Consider the following 27,961-nt stretch of genomic DNA (forward strand, 5'->3'; position numbering starts at 1 on the left):
AAGGAAGCAGCTATTCATTTGTTTCTTCATCAAAAAAAGACGTCAACTAGACGCTTTAGTTTTTTCTGTTCAGACTCAAACTATCTGGAAAAATTCAATTTGATCATAATTGTAAAGTCATTCAGCACTGAGGGTACCATGCTTGATATTTGAACATGTTTCATCAATATTACTCTATTTATTCTGTCCCATCTGTCTTTTTTTATGTATTGTTTTGTCAAAGTGACAAAGTTTTGAGATATTTCTGCTTGATAACTTTGTACTAGAGAAAAAAAACAAAAACTAAGAAATTTGATTTTACATTTTCACACACACAGCTTTTTGGATGTTGTTCTGACCTGGCGGTTCACACAGCAACGTGGTGTCATTCTCTGATTTTTCTTATGTTTGTGACCCACCTGCTGCAGTAAACTACCGATATGTGCTTTTTGACCTTCACTTCATTCACAAGCTCCTCCATCTAATTTTCTTTTTCTAACTTCCAGTTTTCACCATGATCCTGCAACTAAAACCTTTGACATCAAAGTTTGACAGTATGCCGCGGCCACGCCCCTTTGAGGTACAATCTTGGTTTTGTTGAGTTTTCGTGCACTTTAAAACCCCCAAATAAGCGATTCATTGTGGCAAGGGAGAATAATAACTCCTTCAGTTTCAATAGGGTCCTCGCTCCAAAGTCGGTGCTAGGGCCCGAATAATAATGTGCAATGTTTTCATAATATAGCGATTTTATTGTATCATATGTATCCTGGTTATAGATAAAGCTGTAAATATTGTTCATAGTAGATTGTTGTTTAAAAAAAATCTGTTTAAGGATGGTTGAAGTTCAGTTGATATTTGTACAGTATATGGTATATGCCTGTCTGGTGAATTCATGTGCCACAGCATATGCCACATGAGTGCTATATGCCACGGCATGAGTGGCATATGCCATCCTGGTCAATTCATGTGCCCCGGCATATGCCGCATAAGTGGCACATGCTGGGGCATATGCCGGTCTGGTCCACTCAAGTGCCACGGCATATGCCAGTTCGGGGAATTTATGTGCCGTCGCATATTCTGCATATGGGCACAAGTGGCATATGCCGGTCTGGTCAATTAATTTTTTTGTTGAGCTAATCTGCTTGTTAGTGTATTTAGTTTGATGTAATTTACTTAGCTAAATGTTCACTTCAACATACTAGCAGGCTAACTATGACTATGCAAACACTTTTTTTTACCCTTTTTTTAAATTGTTGTTAGCATATCAGCTGTGAGGATGGTCGTGTATGCTGCCAGGCTAAATAATGTCAAAATGCTAACCAACAATGCTAACGTTTTGATGACTAGTTCGCTATACTTTCCATTTTTGTTAAATGCTGTGCTAGGGTGTTTTATTGAAAGTTATATCCAACATGCCTACATGTTTATGCTCAAGTGGTATTATGTTTACCACACCGACCATTATTTTATTCATAAGCATGCATACATGTGTTGTATGGGATAGTGCAGGGTCATTTTATAAATGTGTTGTGGATTTAAAATGTGATTTTGCATCTATTTGTTCATTCTTTAATGCGTTTATATTGTGTTTTTTTTTATTTGTGTCTTCTGTAAAGCACATTGAGTTAACGTTTGTATGAATTGTGCTATACAAATAAAATTGAATTTGATAATGAGCTTCAAGTGCAGCGAAAGCTGATTGAGTATCACTTGTTTGTAAAAAAAAAAATACTTTATGACCAAATACCTAAAAAAAACAAAAAAACATGTATTAATAAAAAATAGTGTTATAATACACATTTCTGTTAGATTATAGGAAAATCCAGTTGAGAGTCTATTTTACTTGACCCTAGTTGACCATAGATAAATGCTATGGCTAAAAAAGCAGGTGCATGTCAGGAGGACGTCACTTCATTCTGTCTTTTTATTCAATGTCATCTTTAAATAATAAGAATCTGTACATCTCTTAAGCAGGTCTTTGACCATTCATTCACAAAAGTAATTATGACATCAATATTATATTTTCCTTATTAACAACAGTAATAACGCTGAAGTGCTTAAACAGGCCAATAGAGATCATACAGCCACAAAAGAACGGTGTACTGCACACATACTGTTACTCTCTCTTACACACACACACACACACACACACACATCCCAGCAGTGCACCATACACCTCTTGATAATCAAATACATTAAAGCCAAACTGCCTGCTCATTCAAAAACAGCACCAAAACATGAAAAGTAATCGCAGCAGTTATAATACTAAGCTCAACATTCCTCTTTTCAGCATCATGATCATCGATATCATCAGTCATAAGAATCTTTACATCTGCAAATATACACACAAAACTAACTGGGGCCCCAAACTGGAGTGTTCACATGCCGTACAGTTCTGGATGCTGCCAATCAGTCGGATCAACGCAGGCTCTGCTGATATCTGGAGTTTTTTCCACCCTCAGCCCAGCAGAGGGCGAAGTGCAACGTGATACCAGTTTCTTGTCCCACAGTTTTCAACCTGGAGAGTGTGTTCAGGCTCCAGATCTTGAAACCTAGAGCCTCACCTGCACCAAAAAACCTCGTCGAGAAAATAAGCAGGGTATTGCTGCGTTAAAATCTGTGCAAATTATAAGGAGGCCCACTTAATTTCCATGAAGGAGCTTTTGATGCAGAGCTTCCACACTTTACAGTTTATGTTTGCGCCCCTGGCAAAGCGAGTCCCGGCTCCAGGCTGGTGGTGGTTGTAGTGGGTGTAGGGGAAGGGGGAAGTCCTTTGGGTCCCGGACCAAGCAGCCCACGTGAGGCCGCGTGGTCCCCGTTCAAGTTCTTGTAGGGATTTCTGCGCGGCGGGGCTCTGAGACACATCGAAGGGAAACGAAGTCCGGCGAGGCAGCACCCGGGACACGATATGACCTCCTCCTGGTCCAGAGAGTGTCCGCTGCCGGAGCCGAACGGGGACAAGCCGGCCGGGTCACTGGCAGGGGAGTGGTAACCGTTGTTGTTGGTCGAGGTTGGACTGCTCGTTGTGTTGCCGGCGCTCCATCCCAAAGGTCGACTCACAACCACATTGTTGTTAACCAAGTTGGAGAGGGGGGGCAGGCACGGGGGCCCGTTTGAAATAGCAGAGCCCCACCCGTTCGAGAATGGCGGCTCGGTGGGTTGATTAGGAGTCGAAGAATGGGAAGGAGGGGGGGAAAGTTTGGAGCAAGGAGATGAAGTGCTGTCTTGTGCTTCTGGGGAGCTGGTGCAGTCCATTGGCTCCTCCTCCTCCTCCTCCTCCTCTTCTTCCTCTTCCTCCTCCTCCTCCTCCTCCTCCTCCTCTTGGTTCAGTGAGAGAGGAAGACCCGAGTCACCCCCAAGATTAGTTCCACTCCCGTCCAAAATCTCCTTCTCTTCTTCCAACAGTCTCTCATCTTCACTGACTCCATTCGTTTCAACATCTACCGAATCCATCTCGGACTGGGACTCCTCCTCCATGAGGACGGTGTTCGGCGCCGACGTGAGGTACGGAGGAGGCGTGCAGGGGAGCGAGTGGCAGCGCCTGTGCCTCCTCGGTTGTTCCACACCCTCGGTCTCCGACGCAGCGGGGTCGTCGCAGTCCGGCGGAGGCGGCAGGGTGAAGGTGAGGGAGATGACCGACTTGCTGGGCGTGTCGAACAGCTTGATCTTGCCGCCTTTAAGGTCCTCCCTCAGAGAGAAGGGGTTGACCCGGGCCGGGGTTGCCATTTTAACAGAGGGGGGCGTGTCTTGGGGGTGGAGCATGTCGGATTTGCTGCGGGAGAGGCGAGGGTCAGACGGGAGGCCAAGGGATCGCCGTCGTAGGGGTCCAATAGCAGGACAAACAGCTTTAAAGAGACATGGGAACGTTGAAAGTGTTAGTACAGAGGGCCTACATAATTTACTGTTTGTTGTCTATAAAGCATCTGATGATGACTCACCTTTGACTGATGGCTCATCCTTCTGTTTCCTGTCAGCCTGCCTCCTCTCCAGCTCTAACACGATTTGGGAGAAGGATGGACGGAGCTTCGCACTCATCTGGTCAAAGAGAGAAAACAACATTAACGATTAAACAGATCGTGCTAATTACTGCAGTGAAGACAGGAGGCCGAGATGTTTCTTACATTACAGCAGGAGACGGCAAGTTCCAGGAAGTCTGACGGACAGTCGCCCACCATCTGCTGAAAGGCCTCCACATCCAGACCAAAGTCCTGAAGAAGAAAAACAGCACAAAATGATTATTCATTGGATGTTTTGAGAGAGTTTTAAAGAGCCGTGCAAAACTACCCCTTCCACCATCATCTCCTCTATGATAATGTGACCTAGTTACAGGAGACAGAGCAGCAGCTGCTGTACTGTTAAACGGCCACAAGGGGGAGAAGTGCACCTTTTTTAAACCTCATAATGATACTGTGTCCTACATCCACATTGCATACTAATTGTGTGAAATATGAGTGTTTCATTTTGTGTTTTTGCAAACTTGGGAAGATGCCAGAATTAAAAAAAAAAAAAAAAAACAAGTCAAAGTGCAAAGTTTAGATGCCATTGCACAAAGAGTGTAAGATGTTTTTTTTAATTCCAAGATTTTTATAATATATTTGGTCGATGCATTGCATTGTGGGAGTCCTGCACCTCTACAAAAATAAAGCTTTTTCAATGCCTATACTACCATTTGAATATCCTTTGTTTTCACACTTTAAATACACAGAACACATAAAAACCAGAATGTGGAATTGGTTGATTTACATCCATCTCTGACGAGCAGGAGACTCATCACTAAATGCATCTGGGCCTCTAGTTGAGCGATGCCTCTATTTTTCAAAAAATGAGGCTACTAAAAAGAGACTGGGACCTTCAATTGGGATTGGCTTTAATTTGAGCGTTTGAGCCACACATCTTTAAAAAAGGTAATACATGAATTTTGTCATTTTTAATCGAGCCATTTTGCAGGAACTTTTTTGAGACGCTACAATTTCCCATTTAATAGGAAATCAAGTTTCCTGTTTGTCCAAACTGAAAATAAGCAGCAACATCTGAACAGTAGTTATTCCTTCTTTTTTTTTAAAATATTTTCAAAATCATTCAGGTTGTGGTGAAACAGTTGCTTAAAGTGATTTTGACATCTCTGCTTGCACAACCGTCATGTGCTGGAGGTTCTTATGAAATGCTGAAACACTTTTGGCAGCAGATCAGAAACACTCCTACAAAGACTTCTTATCACCACTAATGCCTTTATTATAAAACATGGTGTGCAGGCACTACTATGATAAAGAGGCCTGAGATGAGACATGCACAGGGTGATGATTATCTGATGAAAACATTGTCGTCTGTACCTCAGTGCGTGGCAGGATGTCGGGGTCAGCCTGTATCCTCGCTATAGTCTCACACAGGATGATCCCGTATGCAAACACGTCCACCTGCAGAAGAAAGACGTGTGGATCAGAGAGAGAGTACACACAGAGGTGAAGTCCAAACAGGTAGAAAACTATCACCATTACATATATTTAATTTATCATACATCTTTAATCTATGTGCTTTTATCATGGATCAGATTTTCATTGCTATGGTAACAGGGTTAATTGGCTGTCCTTTAACCAAACCTCATTACACATTTTATTGAGCTCCCTTGACTAAAATCAACTGTAAAAAATATCATTTTATTTACTCTTTAATTTAGCTTGCAGATCACTATTTTAAAAGTGATCCAAGTAATGCAGGTATTTAATTGTAGATAGGAATATCTGCATCTCTGATGTATGCTATGTTCTTTTGTCTCACTTTATCTCATACCCGGTCACTTCAACTTGCCACTTATTGCACGTCATGTCTGAATGTTCTGTATAATTCTTGTTTGGCAGTTAATGGGTGTATAGTTTATTTTATTCTTACTATGCAATAGTTGTAAATGCATTGTATTTTTATTTTATTCCCATCTAGTTGTACTCGTATGCATGGTCTTCTTCTTGTCTCTTTACTGCTGCACCTGAATGTCCTCACCGGGGATCAATAAAGGACTATCTAATTTGCACTATGTTAAGACTTCTCAGTCTAATCCATATAGCCTGCTGGATCTTGTTTCTACTAATCTGTAGTTTCTTCTGGGTCCAGACCGTCTGCAGAACCTCTCAAATATAATCATCATGTCCAAAATGAAACCCAAACAGGCCATCATGATTCCCGCTTAGCTGTACAGGAAAAACAGCAGCAACAAAAGGTCGTCAATTTGACCGCTTACATAACTACATTCCTGTTTGCCTTCCACATAACGGATCTATTCAATATTTATTGCTTCACTTCACTGACAGGTCTCTGGTTTTATTTGCTTTCATCACACCCACACTGGACCTTGAACTCTTGCAGCTGAAGGCTAATGAGGAAGACGCTCCGTCACTACCTTCTCATTATAAAGCTCTCCTCTCAGCACCTCCGGGGCCATCCAGTAGGGGGAGCCGACCACAGCCAGAGGCTCCTGATCCTCTTCCTCACTGCGTAGAGAGAGAAGGATGGAGGGAAGAGAAGGTTAGCTTTATTTTCTGTTCTGAAAACTACAACGCCTCAACAAAGTTTAAACCTTCAGAGAGTCAGAATAATGCTCATGTGTGACTTAAAATAAATATAAAGAATCAAGTTTTTAGAAAATGTGACAACAGCGCTGTGATAATTTAAAAAGGTTTCCTAAAATCTGAGTTTTCAAATGATCTTTTTTTGTTATGTAAATTGTTGGGCCTTGTTTCCTTTATCAGACAGGACAGCTGTAGAGAGACAGGATGTGTTAGGAGTGACATACAGCAAAGGGCAGAGGTCGGATTCAAACCCACGGCCTTCTGAAATGTGATGGTTTTTCTCTCAGTATGTTGAAACCGAAAGACTGGAAAATGGGTCTAGTGGAGAGGTGCCAGTTCACTTCTCGAGCTCTGCAGAGGTGCTCTTGAGCAAGGCACTGACCCCCCCAACTTCTTGTCCATATGTCAAGAAGAACATCTGAGCATGTCCATAGGATCCTGTTTGTGCATGTGTGTTATTCCTTTATGTGTATGTATCAAGATCAATAACAAATTTCCCCTGAAGGATTAATAAAGAACGTCTACTTCTTCTTTTTGTTCTTTTTTGTGGTTCGATGCTTTTCTCTGTCGTTTATAAGCATGAAGAGTATTTCGGTTTTGGACAATACAAAACAATTAGCGGTGTATCGATCGTTGCAGCCTTACTAAAGTGAACGTTTATTGAAGATATTTTTGCCTGATTCCTTTGAGAAACCCAGCGTGTCAATGTCACCTTACGCTTTAAGTGTAGTAGCTTTACATAGTTGTTAAGGCAATATTATTTAGAAAAAAAAACAACAACAAAAAACACAACAAATACAAAGACTCAAGGTCAACAGTTACAACTAAATCAGTGCACAAAAGAAAATAAGAAAATAAATTCAGACTTCACAAAGTCCACTCAGTCCTGCATGAGAAACGAAGAAAACACATTCTCCATTTAGTAGACCTGCACAAAACGATCATCGCAGATAAACAAGTTGCACAAAGATTGTGAAACAAACCGACATCCCGCTCCATCTCAAAAACACAGAACCTATTCAGAGGTTTAATGTTTGTACACACATCCTCTGTGTCCAAGACACCGCAGTGTTTTTCAGTTGTGCGCAGATATTGGGAAATATTTAACATTCAAGTGTTCCTTCCTTTTTTTTTTTAAGGCCACACACACACTCGTACACATGCACATGCACACACACACGCACACACACAATAACATACACCCTGCTGTCAGACACTTCCTCTCTGTGCTATTTCCATCTGCTACTGTGGGCCATGATGCTGCAAAAACACAGCAGAGGAAGAGGCTGCAGGAGAGAGAGAAAGGAGGGACGAGAGACGGTCCGAGTCTCCACACGTAAACAGTATTTGAAAAACTGAAATGACAGAGACGAGTAAACCGAGCGTGTGCAGAAAGGAATGCTGGGAAAAAATAAACAGAAAAAAGTTAAAGCGACACAAAAAGAGATGAGGACGTAAAGGACGGGAGAGATCCTGCGAGAGCGAATACAGGAGGAACGAGTGGAATAGTTTGACCTTATTTGGAGCTCTTTCCTAAACCTCTCCCCCCCCCCCCCTCATCTCTTCTCTTCCTTTCCTTCATGCCACAACCACAACAGTGTCCCTCCAACACAAACACACGCTGAAGAAGGGTTGTCAATATCACTTATTGTTATAAGAGACGACAGTGTTTGAATTCAATAGAAAAGCAAACATGCCCTTGAATGTGACAGCTCAACAGCTGCTATTTAAAAAAGAGCGTCGAGCAAACAGACGATACTGTGTTTAATAGAGGCAGGAATTAATAAAGTACACAATGACAGACACATAAAGACAAATATTGAAATCCTATCTTCTGTCTAGACGATGTAACCTGCATTTCTTCCTCACTTTCTTTAATTTTGACACGCTTCCAAAAGCCAGAACCAAGTGTAGTTGGAGATAAAAGTTTCCAACTCCTGAAAATGACACACGCACTTGTGTAAACACAAGAGGTGACCTAACGCAAAGAGGGGCAAAGGAAACCCACACTCGCATCAGAAAAAAAAAGGGCAGGCTGGGTTACAGTGGCAGCTGCGTCGTCTCAGAGAGACTCGTGTGTTTACTACATGAGCGCAGAATAGATAGCATGCTTCCACTAGAGCAGCTAATGGGACGTACATGAGCGAGTGAGTGCGTGTGTCTACATTTTTAGACAATTAAAAAAGCTAGAAGACTTTCAACAAAGAGCACTGAAGGAGTTGGGAATTCCAAGTTTTAATTTCTTATATTTGTTTATGAATATTGGAAAAAAAATGATTTCCTTAAACCAACACCTGTTCTATAAGAACATTTAAGTAATAACAAGTAAAGATTGCTATCATATTGTCATTTATCTGTGCCATATACAGGCCGTTTCGAGATTTTCCCCTTGTGACATCACAAAGGGCAGTAACCCCTCCCCCAGGTGAGTGACACTCCCACAGCTAGGTGTTTGTTCTGACCTCTGAGTCTACCTTCTCACCATAAACAATCGGACATGGTGGGAAAAAAGGCCTAGGCTACATCCCCTTCCAGAGAGGGGGTGTGGTCAGACACAGCTCATCTGCATTTAAAGGTACAGACACAAAAACAGCCTGTTCTGAGCAGGGCTGAAATAGAGGGGTTTATAGGCATGATCAAATACAGGATCAGAGTGGATTTTTTAGCAAGAAACATGTTTTGGGGAGCTCTGAGACTTATTTAAACTTGTTAAAAAGGATAATAATATGTGACCTTTACAGTATGTATTATATATGGTTATGTTTTACAGCCATCTTTAACTCGAGTTATGCGTTTAATTCCTAACTTTACCTTCTCAGGCTTGGCGCTCTGTCCTCGATTTGCTATTATTACAGGAATTTGTTCATCTAACAGATGTGATGTCACTACTGGAGAAACAGCCGAAGGAAATAAAACTCATTGCTGTAACTTTTTCTGCGTCTTTATGGTCTGTGCAGGGCTGCAGTAAATTGATGGTGGTAAGTGCCACATAAATGTCACTGCATATTAAACACACACAGCTGCAAACACAATGAGACCGAAGCCACAGAGCAGCGAGTCCAACACACAGCCACCAAACCTCCCCCTGACTTTAAAGTGATATTAATAATCGTTCCCCAAAGTGTGTGAACACGTCGGAAAAACTTGAGTGGGGTTTGGTGTGAGTAATGTCTGTCCCCTGTGAGCGTCTCGACTGAGGCTGTGGGAGACATTTGTGGACACTTTGCTCACGCAGATACGACATGAAGATAAATAAAAGAGAAGTGCAGGAATGTGATTTATTGAGGGTGATTTATCTTATCACACTGTTTTGATAGAAGGTTCGATGAATGGACTGTTACGGACTGACCTGTAATCTGGGATTTTCTCAGCCAGGCCGAAGTCTCCCACCACGCCCGAGCACACGCAGCCCTCCCAGCGCACCAGGCAGTTCTGCAAACAGGGGTCAAAGGTCACACCCATCAAGTTTACTGTTTACTGCTGTTAAGTGTGTGTGTGTCTGTGTGAGAACATTCCTTACAATACGCTTCTCTACGTCAGTGATGTAAGAGTTAACTGTGAAGCTTTGCTTTTACTTACTACAAAAGTTTTCCAAGTGACGTCATACATTTTCAGCCCTGGAGCAACAATCTGCTGATAGTTCCAGACCTTAAATCCATGCAATCTAATCCCAAATGAACATTAGTGGTTGATTTTTCTGACATTTTCCTTCTGAAGAGACATCTCAACATGCTAGCTCTGTAGTAGCTATAATAGCACTCTAGTACAATATTTCCATAGATCATTTTGATAATAGGCAAATCATTTCCAGCGTGTCACTATTTCCCTTTAAAAACGTGCAGGAGGGTGAACACAGTGTCTTCTATTTGATATAAAGAGGAATAAATACTTTGTCACTGGACTTTATAAGAGTTGTCTCATGTTTCTCCTACAACAGAGTATAAGAGCCACATAGGAGGTTTTTTTTTTTACACAACATTGTACTCCACCTTTAAAACTTATTCCAACCAGCTAACTGGCTGCTTTGTAGCTGAAGGCTGCTGCCAAAGTTACATAGTGCAGTAAATAGGTGACTGGGGTGCTCTGTAGACATGGGAGAGACACCGGTCTCCCTGTTGAAAGTTAGTGTAGTACTAGATCATCCTTTGAAGCTACTGTTTAAAAGGTGCGAGAGTTACAGATTGTTGCTTGAAAGAGATTTTGTAATACTTTTATAACCAGATGTAGTTGGACGACCTGTGATGCATCTGCAAGGTCTTAAATGTGTTTAAGAGCTTTTTACTGTTTCTAAAATGTACTTTAAAGAGAAGCAGTTAACCCCATGTTGGGTTGGTGGGTTCATGTCACAGCAAATACCCGGTCACTATTGTGTGCTTCAAAATCTTATGAACAGAAATTGCATTAATTGAGTGGAGAAATCCCTGAGGAGTATCAGTATGTGCTCCTGTTTACTGATGTGTGTGCTGTCCTGTACACCGGTGTGTGTGTGTGTGTGTGTGTGTGTGTGTGTGTGTGGTTACCTTGGAGGTGAGGTCCCTGTGGAAGATGCCCTTGCTGTGCAGGTACTGCAGACCTCGGGCGATGTCCAGAGCGAGACTGAGCCGAACGCTCCACGACAGATACATGTCACTGCCCAACAGCTGCTCCAGGTTCCCGCCGTTGATGTACTGAAACATCAGGAGGAGTGACAATAGGAAGGAGTTAATAATTACACATAGACACACAAAATGACGCTCAATGAGTTTGACACGCTGAAATCGCTTGGTTGTTGATTTGAAAGATGCTTCACTTATTGTTCTGGGAAACAGGGATCAGGATGTCTCACTCATCGGTGAATGTTTAATGTTCTCTTCTTATAGTCTTTTCCCACTGATCAGTTCACAGCGTTTTCATACTGCTACTGAAGGACTCATTTAATTTGTCTCAGAAAAACTTGCGTCCTAAAAAAAACAAACCAAGATGGCGAGGCTACGGTGGGCGACTTTAATTTGACTGATTTGACACTTGTGCTGTCATTAAGTGTGGTTCTTAAAACATCTCTTTGAACTTTTCATTTGAGCATCAGGTTAAGTGGGGTCTTACCTCTGTGAGAGCGTGAAGCTGCCCCTCATGGACACACACTCCTATAAACCTGCAGGCGGAGCACAAACACACAACAACAGAGGATTACATTTCATAACAAGTCAAGGTTTCGCACGGGGACCAGACAAACGAGATCCAGTCAGTGCCGAAGTTTCATATCAAAAAGGATGCAGGTTGAGTGGATACAAATTGAAGTGTTTTTACCCGAGTATGTTTGGATGTGACAGTCGGTTCATGAGCTGGACCTCTTTCAGCATGTTGGCTCTGTTACTGGCCAGGATGTTCATCTTCAGAGCCATCACCTGACCCGTCACACGATGCTGCACCTGGATCCAAACATAGAGATAAGCACAAAACAACTCGTATTTTGTTTCACAGAAAAATATTTTAAAAATGACAGCTATCAACTCTTTTTACACAAATAGAAATGAAGCTCAGGAAAATAACTTTTTTAACCAAAAATCTGACAAAAAAGCACTTGCATCAAAAATAACAAAATGGAAGCATTCAACTTTTTTGTTTTTTTTCTTTGTTTGCTTTTGTAGGTCAAAGAGAGTCATCAGTATTAATTTCAGTCTGTTTCATAACCATCAGAAACCTCCTCACAGGAGCTTTATAACAGAGCACCTTCTCACATCGAACAGAACAGGCATTGTATTCATAACCAAAAAGAAAACATTAAAAGATAAATCACTCATCAGTTAACACCGTGTCAAGTGATTAAAATGAAACTATGTCATGCTGTTGAGTTAAATAAACATCTGCTTTTGGAAAGTGTCCATGAAACATGAGCAGGTCAGTCGGGTTTCTTTAATTGTTTTCGCTGCGTCTGTGCCCCAACCGGCTGTCATGGCAATGGCTCCGTCTGGTATGGTTACCATGGTGACGTGGCATGCCCCCCCCCCCTCCCCGCCCGCCCCCCCTTCTCAGTCTGTATGTTAGTGTATATTTGGTTGGCAAGTAGTTTGACTTCCAAAAGAAACGTTCACAAGCAGCAGATGAGCACTGAACACTACGGCAGAATGTGCAAAGGGAAGAAGTCAGAGGTGTCTGTAAGTCTGCGTGTGTGTTAGTTTGTGTGTGTGTGTGTGTGTGTGTGTGTGTGTGTTAGTTTGTGTGTGTGTGTGTTAGTTTGTGTGTGTTAATTTGTGTGTGTGTGTGTTAGTTTGTGTGTGTGTGTGTGTGTGTGTGTGTTAGTTTGTGTGTGTGTGTGTTAGTTTGTGTGTGTGTGTGTTAGTTTGTGTGTGTTAATTTGTGTGTGTGTGTTAGTTTGTGTGTGTGTGTTAGTTTGTGTGTGTGTGTGTGTGTGTGCGCGCATTTGTTAGTTTGTGTGTGTGTGTTAGCTTGTCTGCGTGTGTTAGTTTGTATGTGTGTGTGTTAGTTTGTGTGTGTGTGTTAATTTGTGTGTGTGTTAGTTTGTGTGTGTGTGTTAGTTTGTGTGTGTGTGTTAGTTTGTGTGTGTGTTAGTTTGCCTGCATGTGTGTTAGTTTGTGTGTGTGTGTTAATTTGTGCGTGTGTTAATTTGTGTGTGTGTTAGTTTGTGTGTGTGTTAGTTTGTCTGCGTGTGTGTTAGTTTGTATGTGTGTGTTAGTTTGTGTGTGTGTGTTAGTTTGTGTGTGCGTGTGTGAATATTGCATGTGATGTTGCATGTGATGTGATTGCAGAGAGAAAGTCCAGTTTTGTATGTGAGTCATTGCCGGCATTAGATACTATTAAAGTGTTCGTCTGTTACTTTCATTACATTATGTGTTTAAAGACTTTATCTGTTTAACACTTCATTATGACATAATGAATTATCTTTCTTAAACATGATCACTAAGATCACTAGAACAACGATAAGCCTGTTTACAGCTGTGATTATGGTCATCAGTTATTTTAATAACCCTTTAATCGTTTCAAATAGTCGGTTACATTTTTGTTCATGTGCCAATATATTAACTTTAAAGTACGGGTCGGTATTAAAGCTATTAAAACCTCACTGCAATCCATAGCAGTTCTATGTCATCCCTTCATTTGTTACGACCCTTTGTCCATTACAATTCTGAGTGAAGGTAAAGTTGTAAAAGATAAAAGGAGATGGACGAGTCAAAGGCAGTTTGAAAGGCAAAAATCATCTTAGCCACTTTGGAGAGATCAGTGTGTAAGAGAAAGCAAATTATTAAGACGATTGTTGGAAAACTATTACCCACCTAATTAAAACCGCAGTATAAAATCAAAACCCTAAAAGCTTTGTGATTGAGCCATAGAAACATAAACTAAAATGTGTACATAGAGTTATGTTCTTAGAATATTTTCTGTATGTAAAATGTTAAAAGTGTTTATTACTCCATGAGTAGAATACAGCTGGGGCAAGTTGAACCCTCAAATCAAGCTTGATGCTAAATCAGCCTGCTTACATGCTCATGACAATTTTTTTCCCTTAATGCAATGTACTTCCCGATAAACAGGCCATGTGAGTTTAGCTTGTTGGCATGCTATCAATCACTTATCAGCACTAAATAAAAGAACAGTAGGCTGGTGTGATTGGCATTAGTTTTGCAGGCATTAGGGGAAATACAAAATGATATTCTGTGCATTCATACAACAGCTGATTTGCATTTTTGCTGCAGTAATCCGTCTTTTAATGCATGACTGCAAACCAAATGTCCCTCAGACCTAATAATAAAGCTGAGCTTGCACAGTTTCATGTTTTGTTTCTTCATTAACGGCATGAGTGTGCAGTGAAAAAGTCTGAATGAGGGAGGAGGGGAGTTTTTCTGTGTGTGTGAGAGGTCAAAACCGGAGATGAAGTCAGTGTGACATGTTAGCATAGATCAGGCTCCGGATCAGAGTGGGGATGATAGAAAAAAACCACAAAGCCTATTACAGGGCAGGGTAGAGTTCAGCGAGTAATGCTATAAATACACACACACACACACACACACACACACACAGTCTAGGCTAGGGCAGCCCTGTTCATCTTAACTTCCAGTCATTGGGAGTCGATCTATGCTGCTCTAAATCCTCTCTCTCCACAGAGCCACTGGAGCCTTTGGCAAAGTGTTGCACACACATGCGGATGCAGACATGTTAAATCACATTTCTCTCTACGCATCTACAGCACTTCGGAGGAAAATGACGGTTGGAGCAGCTTGGTAAAATTAGGTAATCTTGCCGATTTCGAGATTTCCTTACACGCACCGTCACCTGCTGCTTCCATTCACCACATTTCACACGGCGTCAAATTTCCTCTGATGTCACGCTCAGGTTGTCATGTGGACTTCTAGGTCGCAAATAAAATAAACGTAGAGGTAAATTTGCGAAAGAGAGAAATAAAGAGAGACACTGGGCCATACTTCAAGCTAAAACAACATAGTCTGTTTCATAACCTGTTATGAACCAGCTTTAAGTAGCGACTCTCCACTTCTTTCCGCCGTAGCATCTGAAAAACTATCATGGAGTTTGTTTTTACCACTGCCTAGCTAACATAACTATTAAAGTTAAAACTTCTTTGATGACTTTGAAGCTATAATCAGACCACAATTATGCTTCCTAGCTAAAACCACTCTTCTATTGTATCTTTCTATCTAGGAATATTTGTTAGCTACGGTCAGACCACAGCTAACGCTAGCATTAAGCCACTTCATTATCGCAAGCTAGGAATCTTTTTTCTACTGTATCCTGTAAAACAAGATGAATGTTAGCAGTCAATTCAACATCTTACTTTAGTATTAGCTTGTTTATATATATTAATGTTGAAACACATTTGATAGCTCAATAGCAGGGGTGGGCAACTGGCAGCCCGGGGGCCACATGCGGCCCCCATGAACCCTAAACGTGGCCCTCAGGTTCAATTTTCACATATCAATTAATTGGAAACAATTAATTAATTAAACATTATTTTTTTGTTATCTTCTCATGGTCTTTAAAATTGTGATAATCAGGTGGGGAAATTTATTTTTTGATTCCCTACATTTATATTCACAGAAACCTGAAACACAGCCGTATTACCGGTATGTTGAAAAAAGAAGCTTCCCTGCCTGAGTGTGAGTCTTGAGGTAAATAAACGTCCTGTGAATTTTAGCAAATGGCAAACTAGACTGTGGATTTACTTCACCCTTGTCTAATTTCCCCCCCCTTACAACATCTGCTTTCTCACTTATTTGAAGAAACTCTTAGATACTCTTCTGGAATTACAACAGCCATACACACACACCAGTGTTTCCCCTACCATTATATTAGGGGGGCGGCCCCCCAAACAGCTCCCCCCCGCCCACCTTTATAAGATTTATTTTTGGGCTTTTTGTGCCTTTATTGTAGGGATAGGATAGTGGATAGAGTTGAAAATCAGGGAAAGAAGTCATTTAAGGATACCTTTCTGATAGAAAAGGACAGCTGCCATTAAAAGTAACACATGAACACCAAGATTCCTTCAAGTGTTTGTGTCGCTGTGTCGGCATGTCAGCTTGTCCCCCCCCAACGCTTTAAACTTAGGGGAAACACTGCACACACATACAGTACACTAATAAACACACACACACACACACACACACTCACTCTCTGACTCACATGAGCAGGTTACAGTGCAACCGTGGGCCAACTGCTGAGGCAGCAGTGGTTGGAATTGCAATGCTGCCAGACACGACTGTTTTTGTCCCGACGACCTGACAAATAAACAACCTCTCACTCATCATCATTACAGGATGAGAGTGTGTCTGACTCACAGGGCAGCATTTTCTCAGGTGTGTGTGTGTGTGTGTGTGTGTGTGTGTGTGTGTGTGTGTGTGTGTGTGTGTTTCGCCATTTGCAAACCTCAACCCTGAAAAGCATGAGCTATGCATGTTTTGTTTTTTTGTCCAAAAGCTTTATGCCAACCACTATACTGCTCATCGCCATGGACTTTCCACAGGAATGTTGATGCCCTTGTCTGTGCAAAACTCTATGACATGAAGCAATTACACACACACACACACACACACACACACACACACACACACACACACACACGACAGACTTCGGCTCACATGCACGCTCCCAGACACACCCTAAATCTCTCCTTCAAACACACTCGGCCTTGCAAAGTGCCGCTGTCAGCAGAGGAAAGGTCACAGGCATCTTTTGCTTCTCGCTCGGTGCAGCCAACATGTGCAGCGATGTCTGTTATTACCCGGGGCCAGACGGGGACGACTTCTACACAGAGAGAGAGAGAGAGAGAGAGAGAGGAGGAGGCTGTGTCGGAGACTGCAGATGGAGGATGCACTCAAGGACAAGAAGAAAGTGTTTGACTTTTAAGATACGTGTTCCACAGAGTTTAAGCTTCTTTGCCAAATGTTTTAAAGGATGAAACTGACACGTTTCATTCGATTTTTCTGTATTGGACCATAGCTGGATTTTGAAAATACTTAGCTATCCACTTAAAAAAAGGCTGAAAAAATTCTCATCTTGCACATTTTCTTTTACGATTAAACTGCAAGGGAAATATTGTGTCATACTCTAGCTTAAACACCTTTCAAAATCAGCCCTGCCCATACTCTAACACCAAATCCTGCTTCCTTTGTGTATGATCTGAGCCTAAAAAAATGCAAATTCATGGATTTTGACCTTCAAAAATCCCTTTCTAAAAAAAGATGAAACACCACAAATATGCAAAAGAATATGAGGGCATGAACTTTCTGTCATAAATTGTATAGTACAGCCCTGTGTTTACACATGTCTGTGTATATGATAACTATAACTTTACTGGGTAGCTAAAAAGAATGTGGACAAACATTTTCAGGTGTCAGACATTTAAGTGGAATTGCGACTAAGAAAAAGATGAAATCACATGTTGTTGCAAAGGTTCTGGGGAGTAGACCACACAACAAAATGTACAAACACACACATTACTGTATGACTTTGCCTCTGGACACTGGGTGAACTCTACAAGGCATCGTTCTCCATTGTGAATTACAAGGTTATATCACAGCTGATGTTATCAACCCACCAGCTGGACGTATACATAACTGAGCCTCTCCAAATAAAAGCCAGAGACTGTTTGTGGAAATAGATCATTCTTTCTAACTGTAAGACTGAAAATCAAAACAATAAGATGTAAATGTTTAACTAGTTCTTGATTCATTGCAGTATTTACATGACAAAGTATCTGCCCGGTCTGTAACCAGGCACATACAAAAATAAAATCATCTTTGCCCTTACATGTGCAACTTTTGCAGCATTTTTTTTTGCACAAGACTAAAGGAAATTTGTGTTAAATCAGCACTTCAAGAAAAGCTTCAACTGCTTTGACAAGTGAGCTTTGATGAGCTGGAGTGTGAATTGAGCGTGAGTAAACGTCCCCGAGGGGGCTGGACTCCACTCACTACATGTGTGTGTGGAGAAAATTAGCTTCTCCAACAAAACATCTCAGGGCTTAAGCCTCCCGCCTTAGGCTCTGCTCTCTGGTAAAGCGAGAACCAGCAAAAAAAAAAAAAGAATAAAGAATTGTGAGTGCTTCAAAGGGAGAATGTGAGAATGTGTGTGTGTGTGTGTGTGTGTGTGTGTGTGTGTGTGTGTGTGTGTGTGTGTGTGTGTGTGTGTGTGTGTGTTAAGCCCAGCCAGGCCGGGTCCATCAGCGAGCGAGCAGGGAGGTCCCCACCCCCACCCAACACCACACGATTCTGAAACCTTACCTGATCCAGGAGGTGAACAGTCCAGGTAGCAGACAAGCTGACACACAGTGGCCTCATCGCTCTGTTCCACAACAGCAGCACTGGGCTGATCACATCCCCACACCCCCCACCCCACCTCCCACCTCCTTCCTCCTCCAGCACAACATGCACGGGCCTAAACATGAGGGGGTCACTCGAGTTCAGATACACAGAAACTCTTGTTTATCATCACAGACTTGCTGATTGCTTATCGTCTGTTTTTTATTTCATTTTATGAGTGACAAAGTGAGCGGCAGCTTGAAGAAAAGGGAAATCTGAATTACAAAGATAAGAACCTTTGAGGAACAAAACTTTAAAAGGGGCAGTCCACAACATTTAACCAAATATGTTCTTCTATGAGAGAGTGGGGAATGACATTCTGGAAAGTAGCCACAGGTTGGATTCAAACAAGGGCCGCCCACTTAAGCTTCTGTACATGGAGCACGCAAACTAACCACACGACCGGTGGTGACCCAAGGTAACAATTTACAGTTGGTGAAATAATTGGACTCATGCATCCTGATATTGTTTCCTGGCTTATGTTGAATAGCTTTATGAAATTTGAGAAAATAACCCCAATGATGTCAGAGTGAAGTCATCAGAGATCTCTCAAGATCGAGACATCTGACATGAAATATGTGAAGCCAAGCACAGAATTCAAAAAAGGTGGAGAAGACAACATGAAGAGGTTATAGAGACTGTACTGAGTTGCATCATAGGATATCTACTCTCCAGTGTTATATGAATGTGTTTCTTGCAAGACTCAAACAATTTGCAAGTGAAATGTGATTGGCCCAGTGAACGCTTTGTGGCAGTTTTCATTGACAGTATGTCTTTGTGACTTTTAATTGAAACTACCTTCAAATAATGTTTTATTTGGAAGCTCAAAAGCTATAGGGCAAGGGGGTTTCTGGGAAATGAATGTCCTGCTGCATCTTAAAAATGTTATATTGCACCAATTCAAATCCATGAGTCATCGTGATTTCAAAGATATTGAAATCTCTCTAAGGATCAAACGGAAACTAAACATTTTTTTAGGAGAGCAGTGAGTAAGTAAGAATAATATGACGATATATTATAGAATACGTGTAAGAAACTGCAAAAACGTTTTCCCCAAAAATCCCCCAAATTTTAAAAATGAGAAAGTTTAATAGTGAAAGTTCTCAGAAGATTTTAAAAAGAAAATTACCCAAAGTTTCCAAAAGAAAAAGTTGTGACAGCTAATGCACCACAACAATTCTGTAATACCAACTAGACACAAACAGCGAGCGCTTTGTTTACCCTCCTGCAGGGGAGCAGCCTTCCTCCAAGTTCAGCTTAAGAAGACCACACTGCCAACATGTGACCGAGAGGAAACACTCATTGTGTACTGATGTAAACACACACAAACACACACACAGTGACTTGAAATGTATAACAACACTGTCCTTGGAAACAAGGGGGGGTCTGAAAACAGATAATGGTGCAACTCTTGCCTAACACTTCTCTATTTTAATCCCAAGTCAAGATGAAATATCTTAAGCACTAAACACTGCGGTTCAAGTGAAGACAGGCACATCACAGGCTCAGCGGTTTCCCTGTTTGTGTGTCCGTGCAGAACGTAAACAAAGTGAAATGGTTTGTGTAGTGAGAGGCAGCAGAGCAGGAACAAGGAGGTAAAAGTGTGACACTGTGCAGCTGACGTTCAAGTCTGCACTGGCTCCCCCATACCAACACCACCATCCAATAGCAACATGGACACACACACACACACACACACACACACACACACACACACACACACACACACACACACACACACACACACACACACACACACACACACACACACACACACACACACACACACACACACACACACACACACACACACACACACACACACACACACACACACACACACACACACACACACACACACACACACACACACACACACACACACACACACACACACACACACACACACACACACACACACACACACACACACACACACACACACACACACACACACACACACACACACACACACACACACACACACACACACACACACACACACGCCTAACCATGAACACTCAAGCGGATCACAAGCTCACAAATGACAGCCGATGATGGATCGCGGTTTGTGTTTTTCTTTCCTCCTTTGTTGTCTTTTTACCTTTCCAGCTCCGATGTAACAACGGCGGGAATTTCCTGAGTACCGGTCACATCTCAACACGTCCTGAAGGGAACCGTCCCGAAATCAGGGCGTCTTCCACAACTTCAAGACAAGTGGTTGAAATCAACTCGACGAGATAAAAAGAAAGAGCCCGTCAGCGACGACCAGCTCAACCCAAAAAAAACAAAATCGCTCATAATAAATCAACTGTTCAGAGCTTTTTCTGATTAAAAAAATTAAATATGTCAGCTGACATCTTCTTGGATCCGTTTCCACAATTGTTTTTCACTTCCATAAACTTTAAGCAACTTTTTAAATCAGCGCTGAAGTCAGCAGTTCTCAACATTTCAGGACACAAACTGAAATCTATTTAATGTAATTAAGAATATTTTTTTTTAAATGACATTTCATTCATTTGTGACTCAAGTTTCAAGATGTAGAACTTTTTCTAATACAATGTGATTGTTTAATGACTTTACTATTGTAGAAGACGATAACAGACCGTAATGCTGAACTGTCGGCCATGATGCTTACAGCAGATACAATATAGAAACACACAAACCATGCGCTCACACTGTACACACAAACACCAAGGCTGTGTTTGGAAAGACATCTTCTCTGTCACCAGCAGCTGCCACACACACACACACACACACACACACACACACACACTGACACACAGTCACACAGACATAAACAAGCACATAAACACACATGAACCCTTCATTCAGCCCGACAGTATTTGTCTTATGGAGACTCCAGTCTGTTTGAATCCCCTCTTTATCCAATTATTCTCCTGCAGCTAATTATCATCATCATCATCATCACATCTTGTGTGTGTGCATTAAAGCGACCACACACACACACGACACATCCAGACACACACCTTCCTCCATCACTAGACTCTAATCAGGCTAATTACCATGATGACTAGCTTTTTTTCTCACTGTGTGATTCATGGAGATGTGTTTAAAATTTCAGTTTCACGTCCCACTTTTTGCATCAATTACCAGACATTCAGATCAGACCCAAAATGATCGAGAGAACGGAGCTACGAAACTCTTTTCTTCTACCTGTGCTGTGTTTTAAAGAACCAGGGTACGACCAGGTGCATTGAAAAAAGAAAAAGATAAAGCTTTGAGTATTTATGAGAGAATAATAGTTTTGTTTTCATCCGTGGAAAAGCTGCCTGACATCAAAACAGATTATTAATATTTGACTAAGGTCTATTGTTTTTAGCCTACATGAGCTTGAGGCTAATTAGGCGTACATCCCCGCAAATATTATCCATAACAGATTGCGACGTAATAAGATCAGCTAGGATAAGAGGTTCCACTTTGTCTACAGGGGGCGCCAAAGCCAGTGCAAACAGAAGATTCGTCACGGGAGCTTTAAAATCAGTTGTGCTTTTTATAAGATTAAGATGCAGAGTGTTAGAAGCCGAGCTTGACATGATGCAGCTGATGGGTTGAATTTGTTACTTTTGGCTCGACTAACTTATCTACTTAGCTCTGGCTACAGATTAAAGCACAGATACACACTGGTAGTTTTAACCACCTAATCTTACTCTTGCAAAAAAAAAAAAAAAGGCATTCTGTTTCAAACTCCTCAAAAAAAAAAAACATGGTGGTTTTGTAAAGGAAATAGCGATTACAAACAGTGACAACAAGCTGCCGCTGACATGAAGAAGACGAGACTTCTAACTTGAAAATGCAACAGTGAAGAACTGTAGGAAGAGCTTCTGAAACGCTGCTGTCTTATTTCCATGTCTCATGTAAATTATGGAGAAAGAACACTGTCCTGTTTATTTCCTTTTTCTATGACAACAGGTGCAAATACAAAATCTGTATTTGCACATATAGCATAGGGATTTATTATCAGAAGAGAAAATGAGCCATTAAGAGGATAATCTTAATAGAAAGGTGTCCAGCTTGATTTTGAAAGAAACCTCCATGGGAAACATGCAAGATGCATATAAAAATGCTTCCTATAGTTAACTGAAATGCAGATTTTTATTTGCAGATTAAGTCGTTTCATTGCTTTTGAGCATTTGGATTTTCCGCTTGACTTTGAGGGGGATAGAAAAACCAAAACAAAAGCCGGAGTCTTGCACAGGGGCCAAGCGTAACCAGGAACCTCCCTTTGAAGAATATTAAAAAAGGAAGACGAAAAACAGCACCTGAAGGATTTGTCTCGACACGTGTGCTCCTTTCCTTTCACCTCTCGTTTTGTCTTGCTCTTTTGTTTTTTTTAAGGGTTGCACAATTGCACAATGGAGAGGTGAATGGCTCCCTGTCTGCCTGCCGCGAGCCTCCATTGATCTGCACAGGGAGCTGAAGCTCAATAACAACAGCACAAACACAGTCACACACACATGGCAGGAGGCCAGAGCCTTTTGTGTCCAAGTGTAAGACACCCATTTCAGAGCCTGAAAGCTTTACGTACATGTTAGCAACTGCTACATCTAATACACAAACAGCAGAATGTTCAGGCCTTTTCCTCTCAACCGATCCAGGAAACAGGAACAATCATTCAGTCAGTCATGTCAGCAAACTTTTTAAATAGGACTGATAGCCACGGTAACAATTTTGCATTTAGATGGCACCATCAAAAGGGCAAAGCAATGCAAACCTGAGTGCCAACTTCACAAAGTGGCAGTAAACAGAGTGACATTTGCATGCTCATTGGCCATTCAAAGGTCACAGCAGAGGGAGTGGCTTCAGACGACTAATTGCCTTTTTCTTTTTTCCTTCAGAGAGTCGAGCACAAAGAGTGAATTCACAACAGAAAGACTCTTACTACATAATATGAAGGTTCACTTGAATAGGTATTTTTATTAAAGGCTTAGCAGTAAGTCTTACTCTTCAACACCTCAGCCTTGCCAATTCTCAATTTGAACCACTAAAGGTTAGAGTAAACCTTTATTTATGCAAAATGCCAAACACTTAGAGCGTCTAATGTGGAATTACAAGAAACAACACGATTCAGAGGTTAAACAACGCAAGAACATTTCAGAAAGTTTCATTAAAGTAACTCCACAATTTCCTGAAGGCTTCCAGGACAAACTTCCCCAAATGTGTCAAGGACTCATTAAAGTAATTCTACTCAAATTTTCAAGAAGATGTTGTAGAACGTTTGAATGATAAATTCCCAAATTTCCCAGGAAATCATCCCCAAGTTATCAAAGAAGTTGTAGGCAAACGTCAAAAGGTTTCTTGAAAATTTGCAAAAGTTTTAGGAGAATTTCTGAAAGTTTTCAAAGGAAATTTCACTTTAACTTCTAGAAGTGTACAAAAGTGTTAGCCCTGGGTTCATGTCCGACCTGCGGCAACTTCCCAACATGTCATTGCCTATGCGATCTTCTGATTACCTACTCTACTCTATCCACTGTCCTGTCCAAATAAAGGCAAACTATTCCAAAAAGAAATCTTTAAAAATAGTTTGCAAAGGAAAAATCTTGAAAGTTTTCAAAAAAGTAAAACTAAAAGTAACAAAGGAATTTGTTAATTTTTTTTTTTTTAAGGAAAATGTCTGAAAGTTTCATTAGAAATTTGCCTTAAACATTCAAAAGGTTTCTGAAATTTTTGAGACAAGACCCAGAACTCCACACGAAGAACACACTGAAACCTTTGTGACCTAAACAAAGATATCAGATCACAATTAAGAGACATCCATCAAACTTCATCTAAGAGCCCTTTAACTCAATCCAGCTGTGAACATGCACAGCTGTGCGAGAAGACTTCTGTGAAATTAAGCATCACCACTAGCAGTTACTTTTACATGTAAGCTGTGATCATCCTGAGTATTTATTTTACCACCCCTAAGATAATAACACAACAAAGTCTGCATTTAGAGATCACTTTTATCATAAATCATGCTGTCAGTATTCTTTTAGGGATGGCTCTTCAGTCCGCACCGCTCTTTTTTTCTAAGTTTCATTATAGATAAAATAAGAACCTTTTTATTTTACCACAATTTCTTTCTGCAAATTCAGAGGTCGGTTCTTGTTGTCTTCAGTTAAACACAAAATTAATTCAACATTACAAACTTAGGTTTTGCTGGAGATCAGCAAAAACCCATCCATCAACCCACTTTGAGCAGAAACAGCTCGTTTCAAGGTTCAAACTTTCTCGAATTAAACATCCAGTTTATCAAAGTGCAAAGCAAGTGATACATTTGATTACGTCTCCAAAACAGGATAATAAAGTTCCATAATCTAACATATTGTTTGAGCTCAGAGTCTCATTAAAAAAGGAGACTTGTTCATATTCCTATTTTATTCTAAATGCGACTGTATATGTTTTAAACCGAGTGTGTGGCTCTATATAGAAATGCAAAAATCCAAAAGTATTCCACTTCACTCTTCAAATCATTCTTTTGTTTCTCATACATCATTTTAAATCAAGTGTCGGGCGGTTAGTTGGAAAAAACAACTCTCAAAGACAACACCTCTCTGGCAGTTTTTAGACAAGTTGATTAAATAAGGAACTTCAGATCTATACGAGTCATAGTTGCACCCCTAAAGTCCTAAAACACTCAAGATGAAGCATGTTGAGATACTTCCTAAATGGTCCTTGAACGCATCCCGAACACTTACTAGAAACCTGTTTCATATCCATGCTTACTAAAATGTAAACAAACTGCATATAATGCATTTGACTAATATCCAGAAGTGAGTGATGCTGTTCTATCTGTCCAGCTCCTCTTTGTGTTTAATCTCTCACACCATCACGTCGCTCTTTATGTGACAGCTCAGTGCGGGTCATTGATGAGGCGATGCTCAGAATTAGTCTCCATGGATGTGAAGAGCAGCGTGACAAAGGGAGTGTAGTCTTACCTACACGTGTGCCAGATCTACCCGTCCTGACTGTATCCACTTACACTTACAAAGACACACTGTATGTCCATCTCACACAACATGTGGGTCAGTGCAAACATGTGCAAAACAAAAGACGAGACAGTAAAGGGGTAAATTTCCAACACCAATTTCCGCTTGCAATTATTCAGCGACTATTTCTCAGCTTGGTGTTTGGTGTAGGATGCACTGGTTGCCATAGATACGTCTTTCCTAAAGGGTGAGGGGATCATGTGAGTTAATAGGAAGTTATCACAACTCACAGAAAAAGTTTAGTTCTGTTCACACTTTTGTCATGTGATCTTAAATTTTAAGGCACAAACTTTGGTGTAACCAAGACAACCAGGAGGATGTCAAGTTAAGCCTCGAGCCTGCAACATCTGCAGCATCTGTCTCACCTTAAACACCTCAGAGAAGAACCCGGCTCCGATCTTCTCGCAGCTGAAGTCATCCAACCGGGCCAGGCTGGACACGGCGCTCCTCAGGGCCCGGTACGAGGACGGCCGGATGCGGTTGGTCCCGTGGACGCTGTGCATGGGTGGCTCCGGGTCTGCCTGCAGCTCAAACTCGACCCTCTCCGTCTCCATCCCCATCTCCATCTCGGACTTCCCAGGAGGAGGAGGTGGGACGTGGGACGTGTGCGTACTTTAAAATCCAGCCCGACTAAGTGTTTACATTTCCCATGGCTCGCTGCAAGACCACAGCTCGCGGGAGGTGATAAAAACTCTCAATGGAAATGTCGCAGCTGTAGTCCGAGCCCGGTTTGGGGGGCCTAATTCCTGTAGTCCGGAACCAGCTGGTGCACGTCGGAGTCTAACAAACTACGCAGCTGCAGCGGTGCATCCTGCAGAGTCAGTGCGCAGTTTGGATCAAGTCCCTCATGCCGTAAAAACTGCGCAGGCTCATGCTGTCTCCTCTGTCTGTTTCCTCACTGTGCTCTCCTCCTCCTGCAGTGGAAAAGGGCCGGGGCTCCCCTCCTGCTTCCACCAATTGAATACCGGGTTTCCAGTGCGCACGAGCCGCCCCGTGACGCTGCGGCCTGTTAAAACTGAAGAGGGAGAGTGAAGAGAGGAGGGGGGGGGGGGGCGGAAACAGGGGCGTTAATTCACTAAATCATGGAGAAGTGTATGACTGATCTGTCTCAACTGGCAGAATAATGACCTGATAAGCGTGGCAACTTATTCAAGACTGCAAAAAATGTCTGCGGATGACGCACATTTCTTATACGCAGCATGCCTGAACCTTTCACTAACGTTTTTATATATATCTTCTATCTGCATCGAGACAATCAGAGGAGCATGTGAGAAGATCAATCATGTCATTAAGAAGAAAAACAAACCCATTGGAGAGTTTGAGGTCTTTAATGAGGCTGTGAGACACGTTCACTGAGATAGCAGTGATAACATCAGTGGTTGATGAAGCCTCTCCTGCACTCTGCACACACACACACACACACACACGCTTTAAAACCGATCCAATCACCCGGGCAGGAATACTTCATACAATGTGACATTGCTCAAACACATTAAAAGATCCACAGTCAGCCTGGACGAGCTTACTGATGCCGTGCAGGAACCCGCGTGAACCTGCGTGTCGTGAATTATGGATGCCAAACTGAGCTGAGTTTGTAGGCTCGTCTGTCACGGACAAGTGTTTCATACAAATACACAAATGCAAGCTCAGAAATGCAGAATTACATCGGATACATGCCACGAAATTTAAAAAAAGAAGAAAAAAAAACCGCTGACGCACCGACAGCTAGAAGGCATTGAGGCGCGCTCCACACTCACCTGAGCTTCTCCAACAAAAAACAAAAAAACCCACAACCTCCACATGCGCCGGTGTCCTCTGAGACCCGGATCAGCTGCGGCGTCCTGTTACAACCAGCTTCTGTTTTACTAATTAATCATCTTTCTTTTGCAGCCACACACACACACTCTCACACACACGCGAGGTTTCGTTTTACGTCCTCTGCGTCTTCCCTCGCTGTGCCTTAAGGAAGAGGAGCGGTGGCTTCTGCTGCGCTTTATTGGAGGCGAGGAGGCGAAGGGGCGGGTCCACATGTGATCACCGTGCAAAAAAAAAAAAAAAAATGCACCTGTGGGGGCGCTTGAGCTGGCCCAGTTCTCACCTATATGTCTGGATGTGATCAGAATTAGAATTAGATATGGGATGACACTTATTCAAATGCAGCCTGATATTTAGAAAATCCCACTTTGCAGAATGGTAATACATTTTAGAGCCAATATAGAGATAGTATTTGTTTTGTTGATCTCTGGTTATCTTGTATTATTTTGGGATCATAATTAAATCATGTCCTGAACACTTGACAGCTTTTTTATTTGGATTAGGCAAGACCATCCTGTGAGTCTGTATCTGGTAAGAGCAAAATGACCTGTTATCTTCAATATGCAAAGCAAATATACTTTCTAATTTATATGTAATAGACATTTCTTTATTTCTCTTGGATCCTATGTTAACATAATTCATTTTCAATCTTCTCTGTGATTGGTTATGATTTGTTTTGATGATGTTTACATGTCTTAAAAGTCAATTTTTTCCCTTTGTCGTGATGCTTGTGATGTCTTGCGTGAAGCACTTTGAATTGCTGTGTTGCTGAAACGTGCTTTATAAAAGAAAACTCGCATTGCCTTTA

At 41.6% G+C, this 27,961-nt stretch overlaps 1 protein-coding gene and 1 long non-coding RNA gene across 2 annotated transcripts; one reads left to right on the forward strand and one right to left on the reverse strand.

The window, feature by feature from the left end:
- Positions 1 to 1,885: 1,885 nt before the first annotated feature.
- tesk1b (testis associated actin remodelling kinase 1b) lies at positions 1,886 to 27,321 on the reverse strand. The gene is made up of 11 exons (XM_020640363.3): positions 27,096 to 27,321; positions 25,704 to 26,353; positions 11,826 to 11,947; positions 11,622 to 11,670; positions 11,060 to 11,206; positions 9,889 to 9,971; positions 6,371 to 6,461; positions 5,310 to 5,393; positions 4,101 to 4,187; positions 3,918 to 4,014; positions 1,886 to 3,824 (listed from the first exon to the last, which is right to left on the reverse strand). Exons 2-11 carry the CDS (start codon positions 25,902 to 25,904, stop codon positions 2,671 to 2,673), a joined length of 2,115 nt encoding a protein of 704 aa, XP_020496019.2. The 5' UTR covers positions 25,905 to 26,353; positions 27,096 to 27,321; the 3' UTR covers positions 1,886 to 2,670.
- On the forward strand, positions 5,162 to 6,411 carry LOC114920549 (uncharacterized). The gene is made up of 3 exons (XR_003808867.2): positions 5,162 to 5,453; positions 6,085 to 6,190; positions 6,282 to 6,411. It is a non-coding gene; the product is annotated as an uncharacterized lncRNA (long non-coding RNA).
- Positions 27,322 to 27,961: the final 640 nt, after the last annotated feature.

This window comes from Labrus bergylta, chromosome 22 (genome assembly GCF_963930695.1).
Source record: "Labrus bergylta chromosome 22, fLabBer1.1, whole genome shotgun sequence".
Lineage (NCBI taxonomy): Eukaryota > Metazoa > Chordata > Actinopteri > Labriformes > Labridae > Labrus > Labrus bergylta.

Excerpts from the sequence above, each read along its gene's own strand:
- tesk1b (XM_020640363.3), bottom strand. The coding sequence starts at position 25,904 with ATGGAGATGGGGATGGAGACGGAGAGGGTCGAGTTTGAGCTGCAGGCA. Across the intron at positions 11,948-25,703 it reads TCTTCTCTGAGGTGTTTAAG|GTGCAGCATCGTGTGACGGG; the intron begins GTGAGACAGATG and ends GTTTGGATCCAG. Across the intron at positions 5,394-6,370 it reads GAGAGCTTTATAATGAGAAG|GTGGACGTGTTTGCATACGG; the intron begins GTAGTGACGGAG and ends TTTCTTCTGCAG.